The sequence below is a fragment of the Colius striatus genome, chromosome 7 (assembly GCF_028858725.1).
Source record: "Colius striatus isolate bColStr4 chromosome 7, bColStr4.1.hap1, whole genome shotgun sequence".
In the NCBI taxonomy this organism is placed as follows: domain Eukaryota; kingdom Metazoa; phylum Chordata; class Aves; order Coliiformes; family Coliidae; genus Colius; species Colius striatus.
The window spans coordinates 34,023,429-34,037,492 of NC_084765.1; the positions used below are offsets into that span (position 1 = coordinate 34,023,429).

At 56.8% G+C, this 14,064-nt stretch overlaps 1 protein-coding gene across 1 annotated transcript in view; it reads left to right on the top strand.

Moving 5' to 3' along the window:
• The first annotated feature begins 396 nt into the window (after window positions 1-396).
• The window catches only part of RGMA (repulsive guidance molecule BMP co-receptor a), a 29,157-nt gene continuing 15,489 nt past the window's right edge, over window positions 397-14,064 (top strand). Inside the window, 3 exon segments of the mRNA XM_062000245.1 lie at window positions 397-648; window positions 651-718; window positions 9,600-9,715. Coding sequence (XP_061856229.1) covers window positions 397-648; window positions 651-718; window positions 9,600-9,715 — 436 coding nt within the window.

A 14,064-nucleotide genomic window follows, 5' to 3' on the forward strand; every position in this document is an offset into this window, starting at 1 on the left:
AATCCCAATCCTTGCCACAATCGCCCGTCAAGGCAAAGATGCTCTCAGCACCTATATATGACCCAGTCGCTGGAAAGAGAGTGTCCCCTCAAAGGCCCTTTTCCTCTGCATACCCTCCCGCTGCAGGTGGAACATCCTCACCCCTCCGGGAAGGGGTGTACCCTGCAAGCCTCCCTCCACCTCCTCCAGCCCTGGCTGCCATCACAGGGAGAGGAGGTTCCGGGGATGTTTGCAGTGGGGACCCCCCCTCCAGCTCCCTCTCCGCCTGGCCAGGGGGCTGCGCCTGCCCTCCCTCCTCCGCCGCCTGCTAACGCTAGCGTGCGCGGAGGGATGGAGGGAGGAGGGAGGGAGGGAGGAGACCTCCCTATCTGGCTCATCTCCTCCGCCGCCGCTCACATGCTCCGGGAGGGCGATGCGGCTCCCCGCGTCCCGCTGAGCGAGGCCGCGCTGCACCCCGCCGGGGCTGCCCTGCGCAGGGCAGGGGGGCTGCCAGCGCTGTGCCCTCCGGCCTCGCCCCCCTTCCCGACACCGGCACCTCCGCCCTTGCAGGGCTTCGCTATCTATTTTTTTTTAATTTGGTTTGATTTGGTTTGGGTTTATTTTTTGGTTTATTCATCCCTCCTGGAAAGAACACATAACAAACCAAAACAAACGCCAAAGCCGCCGCTCCCTGCGCCGACCCCCGCGGCGGGCTGGAGAGGCTGATGCGGCCGCTAAGGTAAGCGGGGCGGGGGGCTGCGGGGTCCCCCCGGCCGCATGCTGCCCGGCTCCCGGCGTGGCCCTTCCTCCGCGGGGCATGCTGAGGCTGCCTCCTCCCTCCCCGGCCTTCTTGATATGAAACCTCAGTTCTTGCCATGCTCTCTGCCCAGCTCGCTCCCTCTGTCCGGCTTGATCCTAGCCTGGCATGCGGTTAGCCATTTATCCTCCCTTCTGACGGCTGCCGCTAAAAATGCACCACGCCGGGCTAAGTCAGTCGAACAGTCCCTCGCAGACCACTGATGAGAACTGAAAATATCCTCCCCGATATTTCCCCCGTTCCCGTTGGATGGCTGATGGCGGTTATCGAAGCCGGAGCGTCTCAGTTGCGGAGACACAAAGCGCTGGGGTGTTGGCAAGCCCCGAGGGGAACAAGGGGAGGTGACAGCTGGACAGATGTGGGACACGGGCAGGGACGGCACGTCTGTGCGCAGGGACAGGACGGGCAGCCGGAGCGTGTCTGGCCGGGGGGAGGCTTTGTTCCTGAGCCCGGTAGAGAGCCCGTAACCTCAGCCAGGAGCCGCGGGGGGACACGGAATAGAGTCCCGTCAGGAGGGGCCAGAGCAGCGTCCCGTGGCTGGCTTCACCCTTCCCAAACACGGCGGCTCACCTCAGGCAGCCGGGCCGCGTTGGCGAGGCAGGTGCGTTTTGTTGCGGCGGCGGTTGCCAGGCAGGAGATGTAAGTTCGGAGCTGTTTGGGTGTGAGAGCCGGCGGCTGCCTGTTGCAGGGGCCGCACGGCCATTGCTCGGGGGCTGCGGGAACCCATTTCCCCGCAGCCGGGATCCGCCGCCCGCGCGCGGCCTGGGGCCGCCAGGGACAGCAGCGCCACCCAGCGGGCACACGGGCACTGACCCAAACCCCGGCACTGACCCAACCCCGGCACTGACCCAAACCCCGGCACTGACACAACCCCGGCACTGACCCAAACCCCGGCACTGACCCAACCCCGGCACTGACCCAAACCCCGGCACTGACACAACCCCGGCACTGACCCAACCCCGGCACTGACCCAAACCCCGGCACTGACACAACCCCGGCACTGACCCAAACCCCGGCACTGACCCAAACCCCGGCACTGACACAACCCCGGCACTGACCCAACCCCGGCACTGACCCAAACCCCGGCACTGACACAACCCCGGCACTGACCCAACCCCAGTACTGACCCAAACCCCGGCACCGGCACTGACCCAACCCCAGCACTGACACAACCCCGGCACTGACCCAACCCCGGCACTGACCCAACCCCGGCACCGGCACTGACCGGGCACCAGCACTGACCCAACCCCGGCACTGACCCAAACCCCGGCACTGACCCAAACCCCGGCACTGACACAACCCCGGCACTGACCCAAACCCCGGCACTGACACAACCCCGGCACTGACCCAACCCCGGCACCAGCACTGACCGGGCACCAGCACTGACCCAACCCCGGCACTGACCCAACCCCGGCACCGGCACTGACCGGGCACCAGCACTGACCCAACCCCGGCACTGACCCAAACCCCGGCACTGACCCAAACCCCGGCACTGACCCAAACCCCAGCACTGACACAACCCCGGCACCGGTACTGACCGGGCACCGGCACTGACCCAACCCCAGCACTGACCCAAACCCCGGCACTGACACAACCCCGGCACTGACCCAAACCCCAGCACTGACACAACCCCGGCACCGGTACTGACCGGGCACCGGCACTGACCCAACCCCAGCACTGACCCAAACCCCGGCACTGACCCAAACCCCGGCACTGACCCAAACCCCAGCACTGACACAACCCCGGCACCGGTACTGACCGGGCACCGGCACTGACCCAACCCCAGCACTGACCCAAACCCCGGCACTGACACAACCCCAGCACTGACCCAAACCCCGGCACTGACACAACCCCGGCACTGACACAACCCCGGCACTGACACAACCCCGGCACCGGCACTGACCCAAATCCCAGCCCCAACCCCGGCACCGGCATTGACCCAGCACTGGCACTGACCTAATCCCGGCACTGACCCAAACCCCGGCACTGACCCAAACCCCAGCACTGACACAACCCCGGCACTGACACAACCCCGGCACTGGCACAACCCCGGCACCGGTACTGACCGGGCACCGGCACTGACCCAACCCCAGCACTGACCCAAACCCCGGCACTGACACAACCCCAGCACTGACACAACCCCGGCACCGGCACTGACCCAAATCCCAGCCCCAACCCCGGCACCGGCATTGACCCAGCACTGGCACTGACCTAATCCCGGCACTGACCCAAACCCCAGCCCCGGCCCCAACCCCAGCACTGGCACTGACCGGGCACCGTCACTGACCCAAACCCCAGCCCCAACCCCGGCACCGGCACTGACCCGGCAGCGGCACCGGCACTGACCCAAACCCCGGCACTGACCCAACCCCGGCACCGGCACTGACCCGGCACTGGCACTGACCCCGGCATCAGCACTGACCCAAACCACAGCTCCAGCCCCAACCCCAGCACTGACCCCAATCTCAGCTCTAGCCCTGACCCCAGCACTGGCCCCGGCTCCAGCCCTAATCCCAGCTCCAGCCCTAACCCCGACCCCGGCACTGACCCAACCCTGGCCCCAGCCCTGGCTCCAGCCCTAACCCCGACCCCGGCACTGACCCAACCCCAGCACTGGCTCCAGCCCCAGCCTTAGCTTCTACCCCAGCTCCAACTCTCGTCCAGTCCCAGCTCCAGCCCCAGCTCCAGCCCTAACCCCAGCTTCAGCCCTGGCTCCAGCAGCCCCAGACCTAACCCCGGCCCCAGCTCCAGCCTGGGTTCCAGCCCTAGCCTCGGCTTCTGCCCCTAGCTCCAGCCCTTGTCCAGTCCCAGCTCCAACTCGAGCCCCAATTCCTGCTCTAACCTCGGCTCCAGTCCCAGCCCCAGCCCCTGCCTCGGCTCCAGCCCTGCCCTAGTCCAGCCTCAATTCCACTCCACAACTCCAGCCCTAACACCAGCCCCAGCATCGTCCCCAGCCCAGCCCCAGGCCAGGCACACCTTGACGATTCCTTGTGCTGCCTCTGAGCTGCTCCCCCTCTACAAAAACTCTTGAGTTTAATTTGCCAAAATACTTATATAGGTGCTGGATTAAAGTTGTTTGTGTAGGGTTTTTTTCCCCCGTAAGAAGGAATGTCTCTTTCTCAAAATATCAACAAAAAAGATCCCAATCAGCCCATAACACTGTCTCTTAGTGTTTCAGGGCAGAGAGAGCAGGAAAGGTGTCTTGCAGTGAGTTGTGTTTCTGGCCACTGTTGTCAGGAATTGAGAGGAAGGCACCTGGGAAAGGTGGTTGGGTTTCACAGAGCTTTTTCCATATGATCCTTCAAACATCCTGTTCTCAGAGGGCTGAAGATGTAGGTGCAAACACTCGATGCCATCTCCTATCTTTAAACAAGACCCAGGAGATGTCCTTAGCCGACTTGTCAGTTGGGGGGGCGGGAATTAGGGGGCTGTGTTTGCACTTTTTCAAGATCCCGGCAGCTTTTAAAAGCAGCAGAGAAATACAGTCCCATTGCACAGACTGGTTTCTGTCTCTGCTGATAAATGTCCAATTCTCTGCAGTTCTGTGCTCTTCATTTTTTGGCAGTTTGGCAGATTTATCCATTTATTCTGCTGAGCTGACATGTGGCCATTTGAACTCCTGAGAACCTCCCAGCCCACCTTCTTTGGTGGGTGTTTTTTTTTCCATAGAGGAGAGCCCAGATGTGAAGAAGATACAGTAAAGAGATAGTGCTTGATATTTACCCCAAAGAGGAGGCTGGGCCAGGAAGACCAGCTCCCTGCAGAGAACTAAATATACAGATGGTGAATTCCAGCCAGCCCTCCAAACACTGACGAACAAGGGATGGTTACATGCTCCCATGTGTAGGAGTCAGGCCTCACCCCACAGAGCTTTGCAGGCAAGGGAAAGGGAGAGACACGAATGAATGCCACCAGTCAAAAAAGCCTGACATGATGAACTCTAATTGCCTGAAAATATCCCTGCTTGGTTTGCTTTCTCTCATGGGTGAGACTGGAAGCTTTCCACCAGCCCATCTTCCCTTCCCCTTGTCCAGCCTGGTTGGTTGCGAGCGTTTAGAGGTGACTTTTATGGCTGTGAGCCTGGAGCAGGCATTTTGAAGAGAGGTTACGCGCCGTGACTTCAGTTGGAGCTGCTGTTAATCAGTTAATGCACAGATGCAAAGGTGCAGGTCAACAAAGCGTTCCCCCTATTTTATTTATTGGTGTTACAAAGCTGTCTTTTATTCCACCTTCAACCCACTGGCCTCTTTTTACACAGTCTAATGTTCACAGAGGTGGCTGTGAGGAGGTGAATTAGCTGAACCAGCAAGCTATTCTCTGCACTTTGCTACACGAGAGCAAGTTGGTCTTTAAAGCCCAGCTCCGTGCCACCAGTTCCACTGACAAAGTTCAGTGCAGGACGCGAGTGAGATCTTGTGAGGACCCTTTCCCTGCCAGCTGCTCTACCAGGGGATGTGCTGCAGGGCAAAAGTTAGGAGGGAAAGGGGCTTAGGCACATATTTGGCAGCTTCAAGGTATGGAGCTGAGGGAGAGGGTCTGCTTGTGCTGTCAGGCAGGGAAACTGTAGAAAAGATTACACAATTGGTTGAGGAGTAAAAAGAAGGTCTTTAACATGAACTGCAGCGTTTCCCAGTATTGCAAACATCAAGAGGTGTGGCTAACACTGCAGAAAGATGAGGGGGCTATTTTATTTCATTTTCTTCTCATTCAGAGGTTTTTTCTTTTATTAAGGGAACTGTTCGGAGCAGGGGTGTTTGATTTTACTTCCACAAACACTTTAGGATCAGCTGTCAAACCTCCCCAGACAACAATTTGGGGCTTTCCACCCCAAACCTCCTTTCTTCCTCCTTCAGAGAGCGATTTGCTTTTTGCTGTTCACCCTAAACACGTGTAATTGCAGAACATTTCAGGTTTTTCTTCCTTAGCTTTCCACGGCTGATCCTAGCCAGGCCATGAGCAGCATTCGCTGGACACCTCGTACTAGGGCAGAGCAGGCAAGGGCACACGCTGAAGCTGTGTGGAGATAGTTGCGTGAAGAGTGGCCACGCAGAAAGTTCACGGGAGAGTCAAGAGCAGCCAGGAGCCCTGACAATCCATTCCTCTAAGTACTAGTTACAGTCCTCAGGAATACCCATGTTTACTGTTTTAGCCATATAATTACAGGTAGTGAATAATTCCATTAGGAAGGCTGTAAGGGGAGGTATCCTCTGTAAACCTTAGGGCTGGAATCGGACACGTTCATTCAGCCACGCACGGTGTGACACGGGGCCGAGGGAAGCAAAGCTCAGGGGAGTGATCCTGGCAGAGTTCCCCCTGGGAATCTTCCTGCTCATCCTGCAAATACTTTGGGGAGTGCTACAGGCTCATCCCGTTGTCCTTTGCACTTCACCCCTCCGTAAGGGCACCAAACACGAGGGTGGGCATGGAGGTGACCAGGGAGGTGCCTCTGCCCCCGGAGCGGAACCGCTGCTGAGGGTGACTCTGCTGTGCCTCAGAGCTGTTTGCATTTTTAGCGGTGGGTGGTTTCCCACACGCTGTTTGCAAAGAGCATCGGGCTCGGGGCTGGGTAAACGGGGAGAAGGCTTTGAGAAGGAAAGAAGCTGGGGAAAAGGCAGTCCCTCCACATTTCCAAGCCTGGATATCGTTGTTAAGCAAGGCAAGGATTGGGATGTCACATAACCTGCGTTTCAGCAGGTGATTTAAAGTCCAGGTCTTTGATTTGACTAATCAGGAAGGTGAAGGTTACTTGGGGAGAAAAAAAAAAAAACACAGATGAAAGGGGGAGCAGGATTTCAGAAACACACCTTATTTGGGGCCTTTTTCTGCTCTGCAGTTACGGTTTGGACACATCTGTTGTTTTCTCCAGTGAAATCCGCTGCTTTGATCGGTGCCAAAAACAGCAATGCCATTTGCAATGCATGATGCAACTGAGCAAAATCAAGGAGAAATTTGTACAAACTGGAACCAGGGGCATCAGACCGTGGCTTTATGGCAGTGCAGTTTTCCCAACACCAAAGGCAGAAGCTCCAACAAGGCTCTTGTTTCAAAAATAAGGCTTCAAACTGGACTCCGGTCTGTCGTTGCGATGTGGCAGCTCGCCACAAATTGGCAATAACAAGCAAAGTGTTGCTTTAGGTCCCACAATCAAACCAGCCTCCCAGCAGCGATTTCGGGGTTTAGAAGCTCTCAATTCAGATGGTTTGCAGAGTTAGAAATGAACAGGCATTTTTCAGATGGAAATGAAAACCGAAGTTGCATTGCAAGAGGGCAGGCTGAGAGCCAGAGGAAGGGATTTGGGGTTTGAAACCCCATCCCCTGGTTCCCTCCCCGCTGCCTGGGCTCTCCCCAGCTCCTTCTCCTCTCCCTCCTCCCCCCAGGCCCCTTCCAGCTCCAGCTGCCTACACATCCCATCAGCAGGCATTTCTTCTTGGGTGGTAGCAGCAGCTGGCAGGGTTTGGACATATTTGCCCGTGTTTGACATCCCCCACAAAGAGGTGCTTGGAGTAGGTGTTCCTCCCACACTGCCTTTGCTACAGGTCTGGATCCGGCCTGCCAGCTTTCATCTCCTGCCCAGCTCAGCCCGGTCTGGCAGCTCTTCTGCACACAGAGCTCCTTCTGACTTTAGTGGACATCATCTGGGTGCAGCTGTAAGAGGATCAGGACCAAGACAGAGCTCCAGTCAAGCAGGCAAGGCCCCAGGATTTTTGGATCCCATCTGGGTCCCAGATGGAAAAGCTTCAGCATTTTAATTCCAGTTGCAGCTTGGATAAAGCCTCAGTGAAGCTTCTCCCTCCATTTGGAGACAAGGGGGCTCAGATTCCCCAAGGAGAGCTAGATAGGTGCTGTTAGATGCCTTTGCTTCCTGGATGTTTAATCCCATCTCCTCTTCCTCACCTGACTTTCCATGTGATATTTGTTGTAGTTGTTCCACAAGAAGAGGAGACCACAAACTCTTCTTGGAGACTTTAAGCTATCATCACACCAAAAAGCATCCTTAAGGGTGATTGTGGGGTGGAAGAGAAGGGAGTTTCCAAGGACAACTGGAAGCAAAGTCAAGGAGCATCCCTGGGCTCCAAGCTACAGGAGGAAAGACCCACCGTTAAAGGGCATTTACAGAGTCGGGAGGTGTGTTGTGTAAAACAACTAGTACCCTTTTATTCTAAGATCCCCAAGAGAAGGGAGGCAAAGCATTAGGGTGGCACAGGGGGCACTCATGTTAATTCAAGCATGTTGCATCCATGGGCACACTCGTTCAGAAGGGAAGCCGCTAAAATTCACTGTGGCTAAAATGTCATTCAAGGGAAATTCTTAAGAGATCCAAGTGGGCTGTTCAAAGGGCTGTCACTTTCCTGGCCTGGGCCTTTCCTGGGTGGAGCAAACCCCTGGGATGGTGGGGCTGCAGATCCAATCTTCTCACTGTGTCACGCTGTGGCATTGCAGGAGGTGGAAAAAGAGCAGGATTTTGAAGCTCAGGAGGCAAATGCCTGTGTGCTTCAAGCTGCTGCTACTCCATCTACATGGTCTGTGAGCAGGGAGGGTGCTCCCAGGAGGCCATCTACCTGGGGGCTGCCCAAAGGGTCTCTAAGGGATGCTTACAAAGTGAGCAGCCCTTGGACAACTGTACCAAAACAAGCGGTGAGACCATCCCCTAGTGAAAGCCCATACATAGGCTGGTGGCACAGACTCGGCTGTGCTGGAGGTCCTGAGGGAGCGTGGGTCCTCTCCATCAGCCTGCTGATGGGATGTGTAGGCAGCTGGAGCTGCAAGGGGCCCGGCAGCTGGAGCTGCAAGGGGCCCGGCAGCTGGATTTGGGGACCCCCAACAGTCGTCCCCCTCTCTGAGGAGTGTCGGTCTAATGATAAGAATCTATGAGGCTCGCTGTTTCTGAGTCATCTGGGCTTACTTCACCGCTGCCAGCGCCAGTGCCAGTGAATGACCTGGAAGGGTTGTGAAACGCTCACACCTCCCGCGCGGCCGGGGCCGGGGAGGAGCTGCCGGTGCCGGGGGGTCGGAGGCCACAGCATCGCTCTCGCCATTCCCGCCCCGCACGAGCATCTGTCTGCCCGCCTCGGTTCCACATCCCCCCTCGCTGCACCGCGGGCCCCTTCGCCCCAAACGGCTTCATCTTGCGGCAATCCAAAGCATTAGGCCCATGGGGGAGAGGCAGGGAGGGCGCGCCGGGTGCAGCGGGGGTGGGAGGAAGCCCCTCACCCAAACTGCTGCGGACCCGCGGCGCATGACGCGCAGAATCTCACAAGCCCTCCCCGCAGCCCACCTTGCGTGGAAACACCGCCATCCACCCCCCGGCTCCCCCTTCCCCACAGGGCTCGGGAGGGTTCGGTGACTCCCCCCGCAGCGATAACCCCCCTGGCCGGGTCTCCCGGGCCCTCGCTCCCGCCCCTTCCCCGCCGCCGGAGCAGCATGGCCGGGGAGGCGGGCGGCCGCGCTCCGGCGGGGAGGAGGCGCGGGCATGCGGTGCAGAGATTGGAAGGCAGCCGCGATGATTGATGGTTTGGGCTGGTCTGTAGTGGGAGGGGAAGGAGAAGAGGAGGAGGAGGAGAAGGAGAAAAAGTCTGTGTAATGTTTCAGTGCGGAGGCCAGCGGAGCCCGGAGCTGGGGCCGCCCGTCCCTGCACCGCTCCGCGGAGCCATGTGGGGCTTTTGAGTTTATTTTTTTCCCCGATTCTTTCTTTCGATTGATTTATTTTTCCCTCTTTTTTTGTTGTTGTTTTTCTCTTCCTCTTTTCCCTTCTCCTTTTTTTTTTTTCCTCCTTTTTTTTTCCCTTTTTAAACTCTTCTTCCAGGGAGAGGATAGTGGTTAAAGCTCGAGCTGGATGGATGGGTATGGGGAGAGGGGCAGGATCCACAGCCCTGGGACTTTTCCAAATCCTCCCTGTCTTTCTCTGCATCTTCCCTTCAGGTAAGGAACAGCCTCTTTATTTTGAAGATTTTTTTGCCCTGTGTTTTCTCGCAGCCCTTGGAGAGCCGCCTCAGTTCCCCCTGTCTCTGGGCCTCTTTCTCTTCTCCCTCTCTTTGCAGCAGTTTGCCACATGTTTAAAATAACCAAGTGGGGCTCGGTTTTGGTGCGTGTGCTCTCTCCCATCCCCTTTTTCCCCAAGCACTTGCGGTGGGGGTTTTTGCTTGACCTCATCTTCTTTGTCTCCCCGCTGCCTCATCCCACAAGGAAGGAGAAGGTCGAAATCAAAGCGATCCCCGGCGGAGGCAGCCGGGGGTTGCTGCTGACAGCGTCAGGCAGGTTACCCCGTCCTCCCGTTCCCGGGGGTGCTCTGTGCATTGAGAGGGGGGAGCGGGACGCGGGACACCCCCCACACGAACCCCTCACATGCTAAATGTCTGTGCTTTAGGGCGGGGGGTCCGCTCTCCGAGCCGTCGGGAAGAGCCAGGGAAGGGGGGAATGGTTGCTTCGTGATTTCGGGAAGGTCGGGAAAGGCGGAGGGGCTGTTGCGCGGCCCGAGGGATGGAGGAGCACGGCCGCGGGGCTCACCTGGGCCGGGCATTGCGGCGGAGGATGCGCGGGCAGCACAAACTGCCCCCCCGCCCCCGGCCTCGGGATGGTTGTTTTGTGGTTTGGGTTTTTTTTCTTGGGGGGGTCAGCGGCATTATTTCTTTGGAAAAGTTGCCTCTGCCGGGCCAGGAGCTGTTGTGCTCTCCGAGGGCGGGATGGCAACCAAATGGTCCCACCAGCATCGGCTCTCCCGGCCGATACCCACCCCCCCGCCGCTCGCACCTATCGCTGGTCTCTGCCTCCCCCCTCCCCAGCCCCGGTTTGTTTGTATTGTGTCAGAAAAGGAGAGAATTTCAGAATTACAGCTGAAAACGCCATCTGTTTCCAATGAATCCCCCATAGTTTTTCACAATGTTTTTGGCAGATCTCTGCCTGCAAATTCCTTCAAGCCCTGAGTGCTTGTTTTTGTTGGGGGAGGGGAAACCCAGTCCACAGAGGCGGATTTGTTCCTTCCAAAACTCTCCAGTTTCTTTACCTCCTTCTCTCTCTTTTTTTTTTTTCCCCTTCATTTGCAAGGGGGGAAAAAAAAAGAGAAAAAGCAAAAGGGAGAAAGAAAAACCCTAACACTTAAATCTCCCCGTTTATCTTTTTAGCTTAGTAAAACTTTCCATTTAAAGCAAATACTCCTTTTTCAATCGCCTCTGCCTTGCTTTTGCATAACCGTAGGTGAAGCAGTCTTGCACACACATGCAGTAAATAAATAAATAACTGCTTTACGCCCTTCCTTCCCCTTTTGCCCTCTTAGCCCTCTTGCAGGAAAAGGGAGCCTTTTCAGTGCTGGTGCCCCTCCAGACCCCACTTCTCCCAGGGAAATTCCCAGTAGGCTGGAAGCTGAAACCACCCCACCCTCCCCCCGTTTTTGTATTTTCTTTTTCTGGGAATGCTGGAGCTGCTCCCATATGTGTTGCTTAACGCCCTTTTCCGAGCGGGTTGAGTTGCAAAGCGTTGAGGCTGTGAGATTTACGGTGCAAGAAAGAACTTGATAGGAGATCTGGCTGGCTGCTTTGTTTGATTCTCCCTTCAACAGTCAAATAAGGTGCAAAGAACTGGCAGAACGAGGCGATCCAGAGCCCGCGGGAGCGGGGCGCAGGCGGAGGCCGTGCTCCTCGTGCGCAGAGCTGGGAGCACGCCGGGGGCTTTCAGTGAGAGCTTTTGGGGTGGGAAGGTAGGAAAAAGTAGGGGGGAGAGAGTTTTATTCCTTCGCTTATCCTTTGCCCCTTTTCCCCTGTGCTTCCTGGGAATTTGTGGGTTCCCAGCAGGTTCCCAGCCTTGAGGAAGCTTTGCACCCATCCTGAGAGCCCCAGGTGAGCGGGGCTGCTGGAGGCTGCCCAAGTGCCTCGCTGAGTCCTGCCCTATTTATTTATTTGCTTACCCCCACCCTGCGCGCGCACACACACACACACACACTCTCACTCGTGGCTCGATTCCCATTTGTGCTGCCTTCACACCAGTGGCTTCACCCTGTGGCCTCCTGCACAGCCTTTGCCATCCAGCACCCGTGGGCTGGGGGCCCCTTGGTGTGGGTTCCCTCTGACATAGGGCATCTGGGGTAGAAGGTTTGGGCAAAGCAGGCCCCTGCTGCCACTCTCCCTGGCAGAAGTCGTGCTCAGGGCTTGTGCCAAGTCCCAGTATCAGGTGCTCACAGGCACTTTCCCCTCCCAGCTGGGACCCCAATTTCCTGGGGTGCTCGGCTGCTGCCCACCCGTCCTCCCCAGTCTGGGCTGTGCTCACTTTGCTTGCATAGCCTTTTGTACTTGTAAAACCCTGTGTGTTTTGCCCCAGATATCAAGCTTGCGCTCTGTCTACTCCACTTTACTTTTGCTTCCCCAGTTTGTCTTCAGCTTTGCCTCCAAAAAAAAAACCCCAATGGAGATTTTTCTGCCCTTGGTCCATCTGGGCAATGTGGTTGTTCCAGGTAGGGATCCATCCCTGCTGCAGGTGTATGAGATGGGTTGATAGCTTTTGTCTCAGTGTCAGGGAGGGGATGTGAGTGCAACATTAAGCTGAAATTAAGAAGTGGGGGGCTTAGGGGCTGTTAACCCTTCCCCAGCGCTGGGAAGGCTGTGGGGGCTGGGGGAGGCAGCAGCAGGGGAGCAGCACGCCTGTGCGGGATGTTGTCAGGGCAGAGAAGAAAGGAAGGATTCAAACGTAAACCTGGAAATATTTTGGCTTCCCTGTTTTGTTGCTCGCTCAGAGCCGATCTCGTACTTGGAACAGGGAGTTCTCTGCCATTGCCAGCACGGCTCGTGGGGCTGGAAGGAGGTGCCTTGTTTTTCATGCAGGTGGGGCAGACGTTGCTTTTTTCCACAGAAAATCTTGGAATCCCCAGCCCTTGGTTGCTGGGAACGGGGGGACATTAAGAGTGAGTTCGGGTTTATCGTGGCAGCAGCTGAGGTTTGCTTCTTTGTGGCCTGAAGAGCTGTGCCAAGTGGGATGTGCACATGAAAGTGCCCACAGGGCTGGGCAGCCATAAAAACTTCCTAACCTGGGGGCTCTGCTAGATCTCTGCACCAACCTGCTGTCCCTGGGGAGCTGTGCTGCAGGGCTGGGTCAGGCCCCAGTGACAGTGAGTTTTGCGGTCTCTCATCTGTCTCCCTGATGGGCATGTCCCATAAAGCAGCCACAGGCTCTGGCAGAGTGGCTTATGGCCCACGTGAGCCCTTCCTCAGCTCGTCAGTCGTTCAGGGGACCCTTGGCCCAGCCCCACAGCTCCCAGGGCATGAGCATTAGCAGGACAGCAAAGGTCAGAGGCAAAGGTGATTGGGCCATCTGGATGGGCCTGGTTAGGTTTGATTTGCTTTTTCTGTTGGAGCAGATACCAAACTTGGAATAAGGGGGAAAGAGCATTGGGATCCTGGGTCATTTGGAAGGGACCGAGGTGAACTCAGGGCTGTTGCAAGCCAGAAGTGATGTGTGCTGGGGCGAGAGGGAAGAGGTTTCAGGGAGGATATGGGATGCTCAGGGATGCAGCTGTGTTGGGGGTGCCCTGGCCTTCTGTCTCTCCTGGCAAATCCTGCCTGGATGCTGCAGATGGGGAACAAGCTGTGCAGGCAGGGCCCTGCCTGGCTGCGCACGGCACCCGGCGCACACTTGTAAGAGGAGAGCCCCTTAATGCCTTTAAAAAGCTTTGTGCCCTGCACTTGGCAACTACAGGGATGAAGAGGATATTTATTCCCTTGTCCATGAGCTCTCAAAATAACAGGGCGTTCGATTGTAGCCTCAAGATTGCTTTGCACTCAAGTGCAACCCGGCTGAGTAAATCACTGCTCCACCAGCTGAAATTCCTGCAGCAAGGGGGAGAATTGAATTATGGCCAACTGCAAAACCAGATGCCATCCCCTTGATGAAGTCATCGGGCTCTTACTGCAGAGAACAAGCTGGCTCCTACACACACGCAGCCCTTGTAGGCGCAGACTGAGCCGCTCTGTTTGTTGGCCCAGCCGTGATGTGCGGGGCAGCCGTGTCGCCGCAGATGCCAGGACTGTGAGTCCTTCAGGGAGGAGCACTAGAAGGGTGTCAAGACCCACCTTCTGCTGCATGAGCATCATGGGGAGTTTGGCCATTTAATTCCCAGTGAGCAGAGCCATCCCTGCATAGACAGGAGGGCTTTTGTGGGTCAGGCAGAGAGCAAGCTTCACTCCAGCCCGAAGAATTCTCTCCTCCCTCGGTTTCCTCTCCTTCCTGGACAGCTGTTGCCTTTGGTCCCCAAAGCCCTAGTAATGATCTATGGCATTTTGGTTTTT